This window comes from Hippopotamus amphibius, chromosome 1 (genome assembly GCF_030028045.1).
Source record: "Hippopotamus amphibius kiboko isolate mHipAmp2 chromosome 1, mHipAmp2.hap2, whole genome shotgun sequence".
Lineage (NCBI taxonomy): Eukaryota > Metazoa > Chordata > Mammalia > Artiodactyla > Hippopotamidae > Hippopotamus > Hippopotamus amphibius.
The window spans coordinates 127,336,480-127,352,877 of record NC_080186.1 but is presented as its reverse complement, the minus strand read 5'-3'; the positions used below and the strand labels follow the sequence as shown (position 1 = coordinate 127,352,877).

Below are 16,398 nucleotides of genomic sequence, written 5' to 3'. Positions count from 1 at the left end.
CTGAATTTCATAATGGAAACATTGACTTGGAATCTTCAGGCATGTCCTGAAAAGATTAGCCAATGGCATCATAAAAAGAGACAAGGGTCAACTGAAAAATAGCAGGACGATGGAGGTGCCCATCAGACTCCTTGAAGAACCCAGCAGTCCAGGAATAACACATGAGCCTGACCAGAGCCCAGAGAGAGAGAGGGTGGGATGGGCACAGGATCACCACCAGCACTCAAGTTACCCAAAAGATGAGCCCAAACTGGACTTTTCTGGAAAAGGTTCCAAATGTTGCTAAGGCTTCTGGGATAAAAGCATTCTTCACCTCATCCATTTTGGGATCAGCCCCCCACCAATGCATGCAGGGACTCGAACATTAACATCTGATTGGACACACAGAATGAACTGCGGAGTAGGAGGTAATAAATGTTTAGGTCAGAGAATGTGACACCTATTATTTACATCTGCTCTTATTTCTCCATCTTGGGATAGTTCACCCATCCTGTTTAACATGGAGGTTGGGGTAACACTCACCCCCCCATCCTGCTCAGCATCACAGAGCAACAAAGGAGCCTATAGCTCCTCCCACCCTCGTGTCTCCAGCTGGAAACCCATCCTCTCCCAAGTCCTGGCTGAGAAACCAGTTTAAAGAGGTCTTCTGTTCCCCTGCCAGTAACAAGGAAGTCCCTCAGGGTTGGGAGGGATGGGAGAAGCCAGGAGACAGACCAGGCCAGGCCACTTCCCATTGTTCAGTGGAAAGGGAGCGAGTAGGGGCTAGGCCTCTGGTCTCTGGGGCTGATCTACACCAACTTCTTGGCTTTAAAGAAGCTCTTGAGGTGCTGCATCTGCCAGATGCCAGTGACCACAAGGATGAAGGTCTGCAGAATGGACCACCACAGCACCCGCTGGTTGGTGCTCTCACTGGTCTGCCGGAAGCGCTCCTCTCGCCACTGTGGGAGGGGAGAATGGGGAAGGGGTGGCTAGAACTGAACTGACCCCCAGGGAAAGAGCTGAAAAAGCCACTTCCTATGGGGTTACACATCCACTGTCCCAACTGGGCCATCCCAGCCCCTCACCCTCTGGTACTCCTGTTCCTTCTGGATCTTCTGCACCTGCTCCACCAGCTGCTGTATGCGCAGATGCAGCAGGGTCAGCTTGTCATTGGCCGCAAGTTCCGTATAATCATTGGTGTGTTCACCCAACTGCATGTCCAAGTGAATGGCCTGGGAGGCAGAGGAGCCAAGGGTGGTGGTCAGTGAGCTCAGTTCCATGCACCTGCCAGAAATCCAGCTTCTACACACCAGTATGGGCCTGACTGAACTGAGCACACTCAGTTTCTCACACTCACTGATGTGGGGACTAGCCCTGCTCCAGGTGCCAAAACACCAGATCAAGGCCCTGCTTGTGTGGAGTTCCATGTGCAAAAGACAGAAGGGACAGAACAAAATGTGCAGAGAAACAAAGGTATGACTCAGTGCTTGAGACAGGCAGCATCTAGGAGTTCTGTCTCGGTGGGAGGTGGCAATGAAGAGCCTGGGAGCATTCAGCTCCTAGACAGCTCTGCATTTCACATTCCGAAGCCTAGTCTTTATTCTAGGGATGGCAGGGAGCCAAAGGATGATTTTAAGTCAGAGTGACTCCCTCCTGGGTCCCCTCTCATTCTTCAGGACCTGTCCTCTGTACGCTTACTTCATGGAAAGCCCAGCCCTCCTCAAGAGGCACCACTACTGATCCCTTCTCACCCCGGGGACTGAGATGTTAGGGGTTGGTGATGCTCCCTTCCATACTCACCAACTTGCCATCATAGAAGAGGGCGAACCGCACGGACTGGAGGTGGAGGCAGATTTGGTGCTCTCCAGGAGACTGGGAGGTGAAGGTGAAGCTGCCCTGAGGGCCATACTGACGAGCAAGCAGATTCTGGAGGACACAGCCTCTGGTGAGCACAGAGAAGCTGACCACAAACTTGCTTCTAAGAGAGGAACTCGGGGGGTTTCCCAGGTTCTGAACCCCACAGGCCAGACCAGCAGGGAGGGTGTGAAAGAAATGGCATCAGTTTGGCTTGAAAATCTCAGATCCCAGCACTGCCAATACACAATACTCTACAGTCTGCAAAGAGCGTGAGGCCTTCCTTGAGGCCTCCTGCCTGTGAGGAGAGGGGCCCTCCTCTGAGAGATGGAGGACTACGAAGGACTAGGCATTGACGCTGGAGGCGTGGCGGGGGATGGGGCGGGAGGAGGAATGCTGCAGGGACTCAAGGCCTGCCTCACCTTGTTCTCGGGGTCCTTCACAAACACGAACAGATTGATCCACTGCGGGGAGGGCTGGTACTTCTCCATAGCAGGGTCGTATAGCTCCGTCTTGTAGTTACCTAACGAAGAGGCAGCCTGGGTGCATCCCCATCCACGCCCACGCCCAAGGGCCCGCCCGGGACCCCCGGGAGTCATGGGGGGAGGGGGATGGGAGTGGGAGGGAAGGGGAGGGGCGGGGGGAACAGGAAGATTCCATTGTCTGATTGCGGGGCTTGACCACAGCCCTCCGCCTCTCTCCTCCCCTCTCCAGCGCCGCTTTTCTGCTACCATCCGGATCTGGATCAGACGCCTCCTCGGCGGCCCCAACCCCGCCACGGGCAATGGAGAGGATGCTTTGGCCACAGTGCTGTCCACCCATTTCCCACCCATGCCCATCCCCGGCAGCAGAGGGGAGATGTGGGCCCGAGCTGATCCCGCGGAGCCCCATCTCCCATTCCCCCTCAGGACTCTGGGTGAGGGGAGGGCAAGGCCAGGACTGGTCGCGCGCGCACCTACGACCACGGTGCCATCGGGGATCTCCTGGATGAAGCACTTCTCCTCCAGCTCACGGACCTCGAGATAGAACGCGCCGCCGCCGCCCGGCAGCGCCAGCAGCTGCCCCAGTAGCAGCGGCAGGGCCAGTCCGGCCGCCCTCGCTCGGCCCCATCCCCACCAAGGGCCGGCCCCGGGCCCAGCGCCTCGCGTGTCGCAGGCCCCCGCCACCTTCCCAGGAGAGTCCGAGGGCTCCTGCGCGGGGGCTGCGGAGCCTGCGAACTCGGGCACGGACTACAAATCCCAGGAGCACCCGCGCGGGCCCGCCCCAGGCGCGTTCCCGCGAACCCGAGATGCGGAGGGGCCACGCGAGCCCCCACCCCACCCGCGAGGCGCTCTAGAGCGCTTTCCTTGCCCTGCAGCGCTTCACGCGCGCAGAAACCCCACGAGGCAGGTACCCTTAGCCCCATGTTGCTGATGTGGTAACTGAGCCTCAGAGAGAGAAGAAGGAAGGTGCTTGCCCTCTGAAACTTGCAGAGCGGTTGCCCGAGGTGGGCGTAGAAAATGGGGGGAGGTCCAGGCGTGACCTGGACGTGAACCTCGAGGAGCTTAAAAGCGATGGTAGACAGAATGGTGACACAGAATGAGAACAGCAGAGAAGCCCTGTGGGGTTCAGAGGCTGATGTAGGGGTTTAGGAAAGGGAGGGAGACGTGTCCCTTTTATGGAAGAGTTAAGTTTGACTCAAGCTCTGAAGGATGGGTAAAATCTCCGTGATCAGCGAGGGAGCAAGAACGATTTCTGTGCAGAGACCTAGAATTGCCTAGCAGCAGTAGGCCAGTGAAGGGACTAGGGGAAGAAGTTTATGGGCACATAGACGGAGGAGGTAAGTTGGGCCGACTCATTGAGGAGGCAGGAGCTGCCAGGCCCACTGCACAGGTGGGACGCTTCATCCAGTGGGACCAAAAGAAGAGGCTGTGGGTGAGCCTGGAGGGTGAAAGAAGGTGGCAGGAATGCAACTGGAAAAAGAAAGGGAATACATAACTGAAAGGCTTGGAAGGGTGAGGCTGACATGACAAGATGGGTACCCAGGCATAGCAAATCTCAGGAACTCCAAAACTCATGGTGCCCTGGGTAGGGCAGTGCAGACTCAAACGTCAATATAAAGCATTAGCCCTACCCAGGTGGTGGGATGAAGTCTTCCGCCGTCTAGTGCCTGGTGATGTTAGATGCTCATTGGTTTATTCAGCAATATAAAATAATGAAGATGAAAATAAAAATACTTTTTATTCATCTGTGCCTGCCACTGTTCTAAGCACTTTTGAATGTATTAACTAAATTAATATTTTTAAAACTCTATAAGGTAGACTCTAATGGGATTCCAATTTAACAGCTGGGGAAAAGCAGTGGCAAAGAGAAGCTGAGTAAATAACTTGCCCTAGGTCGTGCAGCTAAGTGGCAGGCATTTGCTCACTCAAACTCTGGGCAAGACCTTATGATACATATTGGACACGAAAATGAATAAAACCTGTCTCTTGCCCTCTAAGAACACACTGAAAAGCAAAGGAGAACGTCAATACAGTGTTTTAAGATTAATAATGTGTTTTAACTACCAGAAATTGTCCCCTCATTTTAGCAGTGTGGCTTGTTGATAATTCTAGGGGAACGCTTTTATTCCTTCTTTGGGGATGATCTTTAAACAAAAATGACAGATGCAGGTGTTACCAAAGGCAGACACTTTAGAAAGGTCAATTAAGACAACAGCTGAAAAGCATCTATTGGATTTGGGAACTAGCTGTTCACCGAGGGCGTTGACCAGGAAGTGGGGGCAGGGGCTGATGATTCAGAGTTTGGGCGGCAGAGTGAGGCGCTGTCCACGGTCCTGAATAGTGATTGCCAGTACCGCTGCTTGCCGTAAAGGGCTGGTTTTAGGGTTTTGTTGTTCTTGTTGTTATTTTATGTATAAATTTTCCAGTCCCTCATGGACCAATACTTTTGTAAAACAAAATAAAAAATGAAACTGATTATGTTCTTGGATGTCACATCAATGTTAAATTTCTATAAAGTTTCTAAACACTCAATTTCTGTACCTATTTCATTGCGGACCTACCAGCACTGGCCCACAGTGAGGAGCACTGTTTCATAGCCAGTGGTCAGACTGCCCACAGAAATCCCCTAAAGGGACAAAAGTGGAAAATCATTAGGGCCTGCAGTGACATGCATGTAAGCAGATAGTGCACCAATAACTTTACGCAAGAGTTCAGAGCCAAGAACCCAGATGTTGGGAAAGGTGCCATGGTTCCCAAGTAGCAAAACTATTGTGTTGATGATACAACCTGTTTCTGAGTGATGGCAGGGCTGAGAATATAAGAAGCAGTGAGCCCACCATTCTGGGATTCTCCCACTTGACAGTAATCTCATTCCACACTGCCAAGACCACTGAATCTGGGTGCCATTTGTGAGATTCAAAGGAGACATTGGGGAACTACATCTACTTGCCCTACCTGTGGTTCCCACAAGATCTAAGACTCTGGCAGGCCTCTACTATGTGCTGTGCCCTTTCTAAGGTGTCTCCTGAGCCCCCATTGCCACCCTCTTTTCCACTTGCCTAATTCCTATTCATTGTTTCAAGATTCAAGTGCAGCAGCACTCTCTTAGGTGTTTCCTGCCCTGGGCTCCTTGGGGCCTTGTATTACACATGTTGAATTATAATTGTCCGTTCACATGCAAGTCCCTAGGGGCTGATAGCTGGAAGAGATAAAGACAGGTTTCTGACACATATTTATCTCTGTGCTCCCCAAAGCCTAGCAAAAATCTAGGAATGGCATGATTGTGCAGTGAATGTTTGGTTAGAGAAATGGGAGAGAAAGGAAGGAGAGAAAGGAGAAGGGAAGTATGGAGGGAAAGGAGGAGCTAGAGAGAGAGGATAAAGAAAGAGAAGTTGGGGGAAGAAAGAGAGAGAAGAGGGAAAGGATGAAGGGGAAAGAAGAAAGCCAGGATGAAGGAGGTTGGAGAGAAAGAAGAGTAATGGTGTGTCATAAGCACTGGAAAAGCTAAAATCTCCATATCTTATGCCTGGCCTTTCTTGTGATGTCCCCTCCTCATATTTCTGTTAGGCATCTTGTGCTGGGGGTGGTAGGGGTGGAGGCAGGTCAGGGTTAAAATGTTCTGCACATAAAATCAGAGCTTCCATGTGCAATTCTGCTCTGGTGCTGGGTGGATTCTGTTGGTTTGCTGGTGACCTCCATACCATCCCCAGGACACCACCATGCCACTATCCCTTCCTCTGGTCCACTGGCCTCTGTATTCTTCTTCCTCCCTGACCTGTAGAAAAATATTTCCTGTGACCATCTCCACAAATGAATTTCCTATGAAAGTTCTTTTCCCTGTGCTGTCTGTCCCAGAACACCTAGGCATTGAAGGGTGTGTATGTGCTGAATCCAGGGACATCAAGAACAGTATCACACTGGACCTGGAACCAACCACTGTTCCTGCTTCATGCACCCCACCCCACCCCCTCAGGCTCACATTGATCCCTCTGACAGAATTCTTCCACGCCTGGTGAGTTTTCTCAGAGTTTTATCACTCTCTCCCTTTCCAGTCCATCTCTCCTCAGGGCTTCGGGCAGTCCACCTCACGGGTCTGTGCCTGGCTTTGTCGTCCCCCTCTCTTGCACTGCAGCGGTTCCCATAAGTAGAGCAAATCAAAGGGAGTGGCTGGGCTGTGCCTCAGTCCCTAAGAATCAGGAAGCCATTGATCCCAGGACTCAGAGGACTTCTAGGGTTAGTGTGGCCAAATGCAGCAAATCAGTGCACTTAAGTCTCAGCTCTACTCCAGCCAAAATACCATTACATTTTCCCACAGTAAAATATTTGCAGCATCCTCAAATGTCTCCACTGTCTTCCAAACATTTTTTCTCGACAAGTAAAGAAATGCACAGACTTGGCTGGGGCACCAGAACTCCTCTCTGGGCTCAGTTTTCACTAAGGGCAAATCCTCTCCCCTCATGCCTGAGGTTTTATAGATGAACCTGGACAAGGGATGAAGCTTTCTCAGATGTCTGTTTGACAAAAAATTACAAAATCCCGATGAAAGAAATAAAAGAAGACCCAAATAAACGTAGAGACATACTGTCTTTGTGTATTGGAACACTCAGCATAGTAAAGATGGCAATTCTTTCCAAATTAATATTCAGTTTTAACACAATTCCAATCTATAGCCCAGCAAGAATTTTTATAAATATAGGCAAGATGATTCTCAAACTTATATGGAGAGGCAAAGGAACTAGCATAACTAAAACATTTTTGAAGAATAAAGTGGCAGAAATCTGTCTACCCAGTTTCAAGACATTAGACATTGTACTCAAGTAATCAAGATTGTAGTAATCAAGGCCGCGTGGTATTGGTAGAAGGACAGACAAATAGCTCAATGGGGCAGAATAGAGAGCCCAGAAATATACCAACACAAGCCAATCTGATTTTTGACAAAGATGCAAAGCAATTCGATGGAAGAAAGATATCTTTTTTTTTCAAAGGACATCCTTTTTTAGAGCAGTTTTAGGTTCACAGCAAAACTGAACTGAAAATATAGAGAGTTCCTGTATACCCCTTGCCCAGCATGCAGTCTCCCCACTATCAACATCCTGCACAAAACTGGTACGTTTGTTACAATCCGTTAACCTGCATCATATACCATTATCACCCACAGTTGTAGTTTACAGTTAGGCATCACTACAGATGTTGTACATTCTATGGTTTTGGACAAATGTATCCACCATGGTCATATCATACAGAATAGTTTCAATGCCCTAAGAATCCTCTGTGCCTATGTATCCCTCCCTTCCCCACACACCCCAATCTCAATCTTAGCAACCGCTGACCTTTTTATTGTCTCCATAGTTTTCCTTTTTCCAGAGTGGTAAATAGTTAGAATCATACAGTATGTGGCCTTTTCAATTTGGCTTCTTTCACTTAGTAATATGCATTTAAGGTCCTTTATGTCTTTTCATGGCTTGATAGGTCATTTCCTTTTAGTGCTGAATAATATTCTATTGTCTGCATGTACCACACTTTATCCACTTATCTACTGAAGAACATCTTGGTTACTTCCAAGTTTGGGCAATTATGAATAAAGCCACTATAAACACCTGTGTGCATGTTTTGTGTGGACATAAGTTTTCAACTCCTTTGGGTAAATACCAAGGAACATGATTGCTGGATCATATGTTAAGAGTATGTTTAGTTTTGTAAGGCACTGCCAAGCTGTATTCCAAAGTGGCTGTACCACTTTGCATTCCCATAAGCAATGAATGAGAGTTCTTTTTTTTTTTTTAGTTTTGTCCTCTGTTCCTGTTTTTTTTTTTAAGCTCTTTATTGGAATATAATTGCTTTACACTCTTGTACCAGTTTTTGAGGTACACCAAAGTCAGTCAGCTGTATTTATACACATATCCCCGTATTCCATCCCTCCCGCGACTCTCCCCTACCCTTCCTGCCCGGCCCTCTAAGGCATCACCCATCATCCAGTTGATCTCCCTTTGTTATACAGCAACTTCCCACTGGCTATCTATTTTACAGTTGGTAGTATATATATGTCTATGCTACTCTCTCATGTCGTCCCAGCTTCCCCTTCGCCCTCCACCCCCCAAACCTTTTGTCCTCCAGTCCATTCTCTGCATCTGCATCCTTATTCTTGTCTTGTCACTGGGTTCATCAGTACCATTTTTTTTTTTTTTTTAGATTCCGTATATATGAGTTAGCATACAATATTTGTCTTTCTCTTTCTGGCTTACTTCACTCTGTATGACAGACTCTAGGTCTATCCACCTGAATGAGAGTTCTTGTTGCACAACATCCTCATCTGCATTTGCTGTTGTCAGTGTTCCAGATTTTGGCTGTTTTAATAAGTGTGTGGTGGTATTTCATTGCTGTTTTAATTTGAAATTCCCTAATGACTTATGACAATCAGTACGTTTTCATGTGCTTATTTGCCATCTGTATATCTTCTTTGTCAAAGTGCCTGTCCAGGTCTGTTGCCCATTTTTAAATTGGGTGATTCATTTTCTTATAATTAAATTTCAGGAGTTCTGTGTATATTTTGGATAACAGCCCTTCCTCAGATGTCTTTTGCAAACATTTTCTCCCAATATGTGGCTTGACTTCTCATTCTCTTGAAGGTAGAATTTTCAACAAGTGATGCTACAGCAATTTGCCATCCTTAGACCAAAAAAAAAAAAAAAAAAAGCCTTGACCTATCACACACCTTATACAAAAATTAACTTACAATAAATCACAGATTTAAATGTAAAATGTAAAACCATACACTTTTTAGAAAAAAAAATAGGAGAAAATCTTTGGGATCTAGAGTTAGGGGTAAAGAGTTCTTAGAGTTGACACCAAACCCATAAAAGGAAAAACTGATAATTTGAACTTCATCAAAATTTTAAAAGTTTGCTCTGTAAAAAACCTTGTTAACAGAATGGAAAGACAGGCTACAAACTGGCAGAAAATATTCGCAAACCACATATTTGACAAACATCTACTATATAGAATATGTAAAGAACTCCCATCACTCAAAAGTAAAAATTCAAATAGAAACTGGGCAAAAGACATAAAGAGACATCTAATTAAAGAGGATATAAAGATGCAAATGATTGCATGAAAAGAAGTTCAACATCAGCCATTAGGGAGATGCAAATTAAAACCACAATGAAGTTGAAACCACATTCCTCAGATGACACTTGAACCCAGCCGCACCTCAAATTGGGACTTGAACCCACGATCATTGACTTAGGACGGGACTCAAGCCCACCATCTTTTAAATGAAACTGCACATCTAGTCTGAGGACTAATTGAAGCTCAGGTTCTTTTGTCTCTGCACAGAAAGAATTCAGCAGCAGGCAAAGCAAGGCAAGGAGTGAGTTTATTAGCATAGAATGCTTGTGAGGGATACAAGCGGGCAGGCACGGGAGCACAGCTCTGAGAACAAAGAGGGCTACATTTTTATAATCAAAGAAAAAGTGGGAAGGGAAGAAGACCACTTTCTTCCTCATGTTTGGGTAGATATCAGTGCTTATATCATTAGTTCCTCCTTTAACCCTATATGGTCTAACTGGGACTGTCATGGTGCTATTTAAATCATATATATATCAGCAAAAGGGTGGTGACATATACTAAAATATGGTAATTCATCTCAGGTTTTGGTATAACATCCCCTTTCCCCCAGTTTTTTCACCTTTCACCTATATTGCTGTATTAGCTACATGCAGAAATGCTACTCTTCAAGGACCATAAACTCCCTGACTTCATGGGATTCAATAGACTCAGACCCCATATCTATTGTCTTGTATTTTAACTATCAATATTTGTGGCTTGAGTGTACTAGGGCTTGAACGCACCTGGTCTACCTTCAAGGTAGTGTCAATTGTTGCTAGATTACTAGATTCTTTTCTTGAGTGGTCATTAGCTTACAACAGTCTCCAAAACTCCCTTAAAATTCCTTTTCTGTCTTTAATCCCCTAGTGGAATTTCTAAACTATTTAAATATCCTACTCTATCCTTACCAAAGTATCGTTACACACATATCAGAATGGCTAAAGTAAAAAATAGTGATAACAACAAATGCTGGTGATAATGCAGAAAAACTGGATCACTTATACATTGCTGGTAGGAATGTGAAATATTGGGTTGGCTAAGAAGTTTGTTCAGGTCTATTTTTTCTTTTGTTTAATGTGCCTTTGGTGTCATATCTAAAAAAATCCATTGCCAAATCCAATGTTATGAAACTTTTGCCCTATGTTTTCTTCTGAGGTTTTATAGTTTTAGGCCTTATATTTAGATCATGAGTCCATTTTGAGTTAATTTTGTATATGGTGGTAAGGGTTAAACTTCTTTCTTTTGCATGTGGATAACCAATTTTCCCACCATTTTTTGAAAAGACTGTCTTTTTCCTATTGAATGATCTTGGCACCCTTGCTGAAAATCATTTGACCATACATGTTACAGTTTATTTCTGCACTCTCTATTCTGTTCCATTGACCTACATGTCTGTACTTTATGACAGTACCACACTGTTTTGATTACTGTAGCTTCATAGTAATTTTTTTATAGCTTCATAGTAAGTTTTGAAATCAAGAACTTGATTCTTCTTTTTCAAGATTGTTTTGCCTATTTTGGGTCCCTTGATATTCCATATGAATTCCATATGATGGGTTTCTCTATTTATGCAAAAAAAAATCATGGAATTTTGATAGGGATTGTATTACATCTGTAGCTTGCTTTGGATAGTACTGACATCATAAAAATATTAATTCTTCCAATCCACGAACATGGGATGTCTTTCTATTTACTTATGTTTTCTACAATTTCTTTCAGAAATTTTTTGCAGTTTTCATGGTACAAGTCTTTCACCTCCTTGGTTAAGTTGATTCCTAAGGTTTTTTTTTGTTTTTTTTTCTTTGACACTATTGTAAATGGAATTTAAAAATTAATTTTCCTTTTCAGGTTGTTCATGATTTCCTTTTCAGCTTGCCTATAGAAATAGAAACGCAACTGATTTTTTGTCTTGACTTTTTATCCTATTATTTTGCTGAATTTGTTTACCATTTCTAACAGTGTGTGTGTGTGTGTGTGTGTGTGTGTGTGTGTGTGTGTGTGTGTGTGTGTTTGGAATTTTTAGGACTTCTCCACAAACCATATTATCTGTAAACAAAGATAATTTTACTTTTTCCTTTCCAATTTAGATGACTTTTTTTTTCTCTTCCATAATTGTTTTGTCTAAGTCTTCTACTACTATGTGAAGTAGAAATGGCAAAGGTGGGCACCCTTGTCTTGTTCTTAGAGGAGAAGCTTTCAGTCTCACCATGAGTATGATGCTCATTGTGGATTTTTCATATGTGGTTTTTATTATGTTGAGGTCGTTTCCTTCTATGGCTAGTTTCTTTGAGTGTTTTTATCACGAAAAGGTGTTGAATTTTGTCAGTTTCTTTCCTGCATCAATTGAAATGATCATGTGTTTTTCTTTTTTCTTTATTCTCTTAATTCTCTTACATTGATGGATTTTTTTATGTTCAACCATACTTGCATTAGAGGAATAAATCCCCCTTGGTTATGGCATAAAATCCTTTTAATATGCTGCTGAATTTGGTTTGCTAGTATTTTGTTGAAGATTTTTGCATCAATTTTCATAAGAAATATTGGTTGTAGTTTCTTTTCTTGTAGTGTTTTTGCCTGGTTTTGGTATTAAGGTAATGCTGAATAACCCTGAATGAAATAATTAGAAATGAATTAGGAAATATTCCCTCTTCTTTACTTCTTTGGAAAAGTTTGAGAAAGACTGGTGTTAGTTTTTAAATGTTTGGTAGAATTCACCAGTGAAGCCATCAAGTGATGGCTTTTGTCTGTTGGGAGATTTTTAAATTACTGATTAAATCTCTCTATTTCTGCTTCTTTATGGCTTAGTCTTGGTAGGTTGTGTTTCTAGGAATTTGTCCATTTCATCTAGGTTATCCAATTTGTTGGCATACCATTGCTCATAGTACTGTCTTATTTTTCTTCAAACTTTGTGGACATATTTTATTATTTATTTATTTATTTATTGGCTGCATTGGGTCTTCGTTGCTGTGCGCGGGCTCTCTGTAGCTGTGAAGGGTGGTGGCTTCTCTTGTTGTGGAGCACGGGCTCTAGGTGCTCAGGCTTCAGTTGTGTGGCACATGGGCTCAATAGTTGTGGCTTGCAGGCTCTAAAGCACAGGCTCAGTAGTTGTGGCACACAGGTTTAGTTTGCTCTGCGACATGTGGGATCTTCCCGGCCCAGGGATCGAACCTGTGTCCCCTGCCTTGGGAGGCGGATTCTTAACCACTGTGCCACCTGGGAAGCCCAGTACTGTCATAATAATTTTTATTTCTCTAGAATTGTCCTCACTTTCATTTCTGATTTTAGTAATCTGTCTTTCCTTTCTTCTTAGTCCATCTAGCTAAAGATTTGTCAGTTTTGTTAATCCTTTTAGGGATCAATTTTTGATTTTATTTATTTTCTCTATTATTTTTCTATTCCTTATTTATCTCTGCTCTAATCTTTATTATTTTTGTCATTCTGCTAGTTTTGGGTTTAGTTTGTTCTTTATCTAGCTCTTTAAGCTGTAAAGTGAGGTTGTTGATTTGAGATCTTTCTTGTTTATTAACGTAAGCATTTATAGTTATAAATTGTTCCCCTTAGCACTGCTTTCTCTGTGTCCCATAAGTTTGAGTACTTTGTGTTTTTTTATGTCATCTCTAAGGATATTCTTAGCAATACCTTGTGATTTTTTCTTGATCCACTGGTTGTTTAAAAAGAAAAAAAAAGAGTTCATAATTATAATCATGCAGTCCCCTTTGCTAGACTGTAAGCACCATACAGCCAGAGAACGTGTCTGTTTTTGAATCACCAACATATACCTAACACCAAGCATGGGACTTGGCACAAAATATGTGCTCACTTTATAGTGGTTAAACAAATGAATAGCTCTAATCACACATACACAAAAATCTATTGTTTAATTTCCACAAATTTGTGAATTTTCCAGTTTTCCTTCTGTTACTGATTTGTAACTTTATTCCATTGTCATCAGAGAATGTACTTTGTATGCTATCTAGCTTTTAAAATCTATTAAGACAATTTTTCTCAATATATGCCTAATATTGTATCTATCCTGAGGAATGTTCCATGTGCACTTAAGAAGAATGTATATTCTGTTGTTACATTCTGTATATTCTGTAGTGTTTTGCATGTCTGTTAGGTCTGGTTGGCTTACTCGATTGTTCAAGTCCTCTATTTTCTTGCTCATCTGCTGATTGCTTTTTCTACCTATTATTGAGAGTTGGGTATTGAAATCTCCAGCTGTAGAACTCCAGCTGTAGAACTTCAGCCATTGAACTGTCAAGTTTTCCCTTCAGTTCTGTTGATTTTTTTTTTTAATTTTTAATTTTTTGGCTGCACGGCATGTGGGATCTCAGTTCCCTGAAAGGGGATGGAACCTGCACTCCCTGCATTGGAAGCGGTGCAGTCTTAACCACTGGACCGCCAGGGAAGCCCCCAATTCTGTCAATTTTTGCTTCATATATTTTGATGATCTGTTATTAGGTATGTAAATGTTTATTATCATTTTATCTTCTTGCTGTATTGAAGCTTTTAATATATAATGTCCTTTGTCTCGTAACTTTTTTTAACTTAAAGTCTATTTTGTCTGGTATTAGTTTAGCCACTCCTGTTCTTTTCTGGTCACTATTTGCATGGATTATCCTTTTCCATCCTTTCACTTTCAAACCTGTTTGTGTCTTTGTAGCTGAAATGAGTCTCTTGGGAATTCTCTGGGGTCGTTGGTTAACATTCAGCGCTTTCACAGCCGCGGGCCCCAGTTCCATCCCTGGTGGGGGAACTAAGATCCCACAAGCCCTGGCGGTGTGGAATAAAATATAAAATAAAGTAAAATAAAATAAAATAAAAGTCTCTTCAGCGAGGCTGGGGGAAGGCACCGGTGGGGCCCACGGGCAGGTTGAAGGAGGGAGGAGGTCAAGCGAAATCCCAGTGCAAGCACGGTGGCATGGATACTCTCCTGCCGCTCTGGGCATGAGGCGCTGTGAGGAAAAGTGAAGCGAGCGGACTCACCAGCAGGGAGATACTGGTACTGCCGCCCCAGCCCAGCCTCCCGGGCTCCTCAGCACACCCAGCTCCAGCAGTCCCAGAGCCTTTCCCCAGTCCTTCGAAAGCCCCAGCACCAGGCCAGGCCCTTGGCGAAGACAGCTGGTACAACTCAACAAAAATCCAGTGGAAGGCTTTTCAGCAGGCTTAACAGATGACAATGACCTCTACCAATTGGAAGTCCTTATTACTGTTCCTCAGATATGCTTTACGAGGGTGGTGTTTTTAAGGCTTATCTCACTTTCCCAAAAGATTATCCCCTCAGCCTCCTGAAATGAAATTCATTACAGAAATCTGGCACCCAAATGTTGATAAAAATGGTGATACATGCATTTCTATTCTTCAGGAGCCTGGGAAAGATACACATGGTTATAAAGAGTCAGAGGAATGCTGGTGCCATCCACACCATGGAAACCACCATGATTAGTGTCATGTCGATGCCGGCGGACCCTAACGGAGCCTCACCTGCCAACACTGATGCTGTGGAAGAATGAAGACAGAAATGGAGAATTCAAAAGGAAAGTTGCCTGCTGTGTAAGAAAAGGCCAAGAGACTGCTTTTGAGTGACATTTATTCAACAGCTGTGACTTCACTTATTTCGGGTCTGCACAGTTTTTCCTGCACTCTACCCACCTATTGCTGGACTTCCTGTTGTAACAAGTTGGCTAATGCTGGCTGGAACTGGCTGCAATAAAACCTGCCAGTATCAATGCTGACAAGAGCCTCATAAGTGCCAACTTACAGATGATTATGCATTTTGAATTCTAATGAACTGTTTTAACCTTGAGGAAGAATTGTAAAGAGCTGTACACAGCACAACATGATCCGGATAATATATATACTGTTTCATGTACATCCACAAATATAGTGACACCTTGTACCAAATGATGCTTGCTTGTAAAATAAGAATCATGTAAATTCTAAAAGATCTTAGCAGGTTTTCTTTCCCTACTCATTGTTTTTTATCAGTTTTAAAAGACTCCCTAAAGCATGTTAGATGAAAAGCAATTTGGATTAAAAGTTTCCATTTAATTTCCTTTACACCATTGAGGCTTCATTAAATGCTTTTCACTTACTAAACTTTTGTATCATCTTTCTTTCCACCCACTCCCCTTTGCTTTTATCTTTCCCCTCTGCCAGGAAGTTTTCAAATCCTTTAGTTCAAATACTGAAATACTCAATAAGCAACTACTTAATTTTTAGTGATGACCTCAGAGGAATGGTCAACACCAGGTGCTTTGTTTCTTTTGTATTATACTTGCACCCATCTCTTGGATTGGGTATAGCAATAACATTTTTTCATTGTTGAGAGCTCTTGAATTCAGTCATTATCCCTAAGAACCAAAAAGAGTTGGTTCTGAATTCAATTCAGATTTTAAATTATTGAAATTTACCCCAAACAATACAAAGTTTGGTTTTATTTTTGTCCTTCAGTTACGTAATGTGAAGGTTGGATGAATAAAGCATGCACAGCTACAGGTTTTCTACTTCCGGGTTTGCTATTAAAAATGCTGTTTACCCTCATGCCCTTCTCCTGAGGCTTCATATTTCTTTGCCTCTATTCTTCTACACTTCAGATTTTTCTCACCTATTGTACAAAGAAATTGCGATGTATATTTTCATGTAATTTGATTTTGGAATTCTGCCACCTTATGTAGTGAGTTCTTCCAAAATATAATTTTTTTCAATAAAATAAAAAAATAAAATAAAAAATAAAATAAAATGAGTGTCTTGCAGATAGCATACAGTTGGACTGTGTTTTTTACCCATTCTCCCAACCTTTGTCTTTTGACTGGACAGTTTAATCTATTTACGTTTAGTAAATTACATTTAAAGCAATTGCTTATAAGGAGGGACTTCTGTCATTTTGCTATTTTTTTCTATTTCTCTTATAGCTTTTTGTCCCTTATTTCCAGCATTTACTTCTTTTGCATTACTTTTTGTAGTGAAATATTTA

At 43.1% G+C, this 16,398-nt stretch overlaps 1 protein-coding gene and 1 pseudogene across 1 annotated transcript; one reads left to right on the top strand and one right to left on the bottom strand.

Moving 5' to 3' along the window:
• Positions 1 to 415: 415 nt before the first annotated feature.
• Positions 416 to 3,047, bottom strand: LOC130860166 (transmembrane emp24 domain-containing protein 9-like). The gene is made up of 5 exons (XM_057748029.1): positions 2,789 to 3,047; positions 2,256 to 2,356; positions 1,780 to 1,905; positions 1,065 to 1,211; positions 416 to 938 (listed from the first exon to the last, which is right to left on the bottom strand). The coding sequence occupies exons 2-5, from the start codon at positions 2,322 to 2,324 to the stop codon at positions 789 to 791; spliced, it is 492 nt and encodes a 163-aa protein (XP_057604012.1). The 5' UTR covers positions 2,325 to 2,356; positions 2,789 to 3,047; the 3' UTR covers positions 416 to 788.
• A 189-nt stretch (positions 3,048 to 3,236) lies between these two features.
• LOC130839730 (ubiquitin-conjugating enzyme E2 G1-like) lies at positions 3,237 to 15,008 on the top strand (annotated as a pseudogene).
• The last annotated feature ends 1,390 nt before the right edge of the window (positions 15,009 to 16,398 follow it).

Coding starts and splice junctions, on each gene's coding strand:
- LOC130860166 (XM_057748029.1), bottom strand. CDS start 2,324: ATGGAGAAGTACCAGCCCTCCCCGCAGTGGATCAATCTGTTCGTGTTT. Junction 1,906..2,255: donor TGAAGGACCCCGAGAACAAG/GTGAGGCAGGCC, acceptor TGTGTCCTCCAG/AATCTGCTTGCTCGTCAGTA. Junction 1,212..1,779: donor TCTTCTATGATGGCAAGTTG/GTGAGTATGGAA, acceptor TCTGCCTCCCAG/GCCATTCACTTGGACATGCA.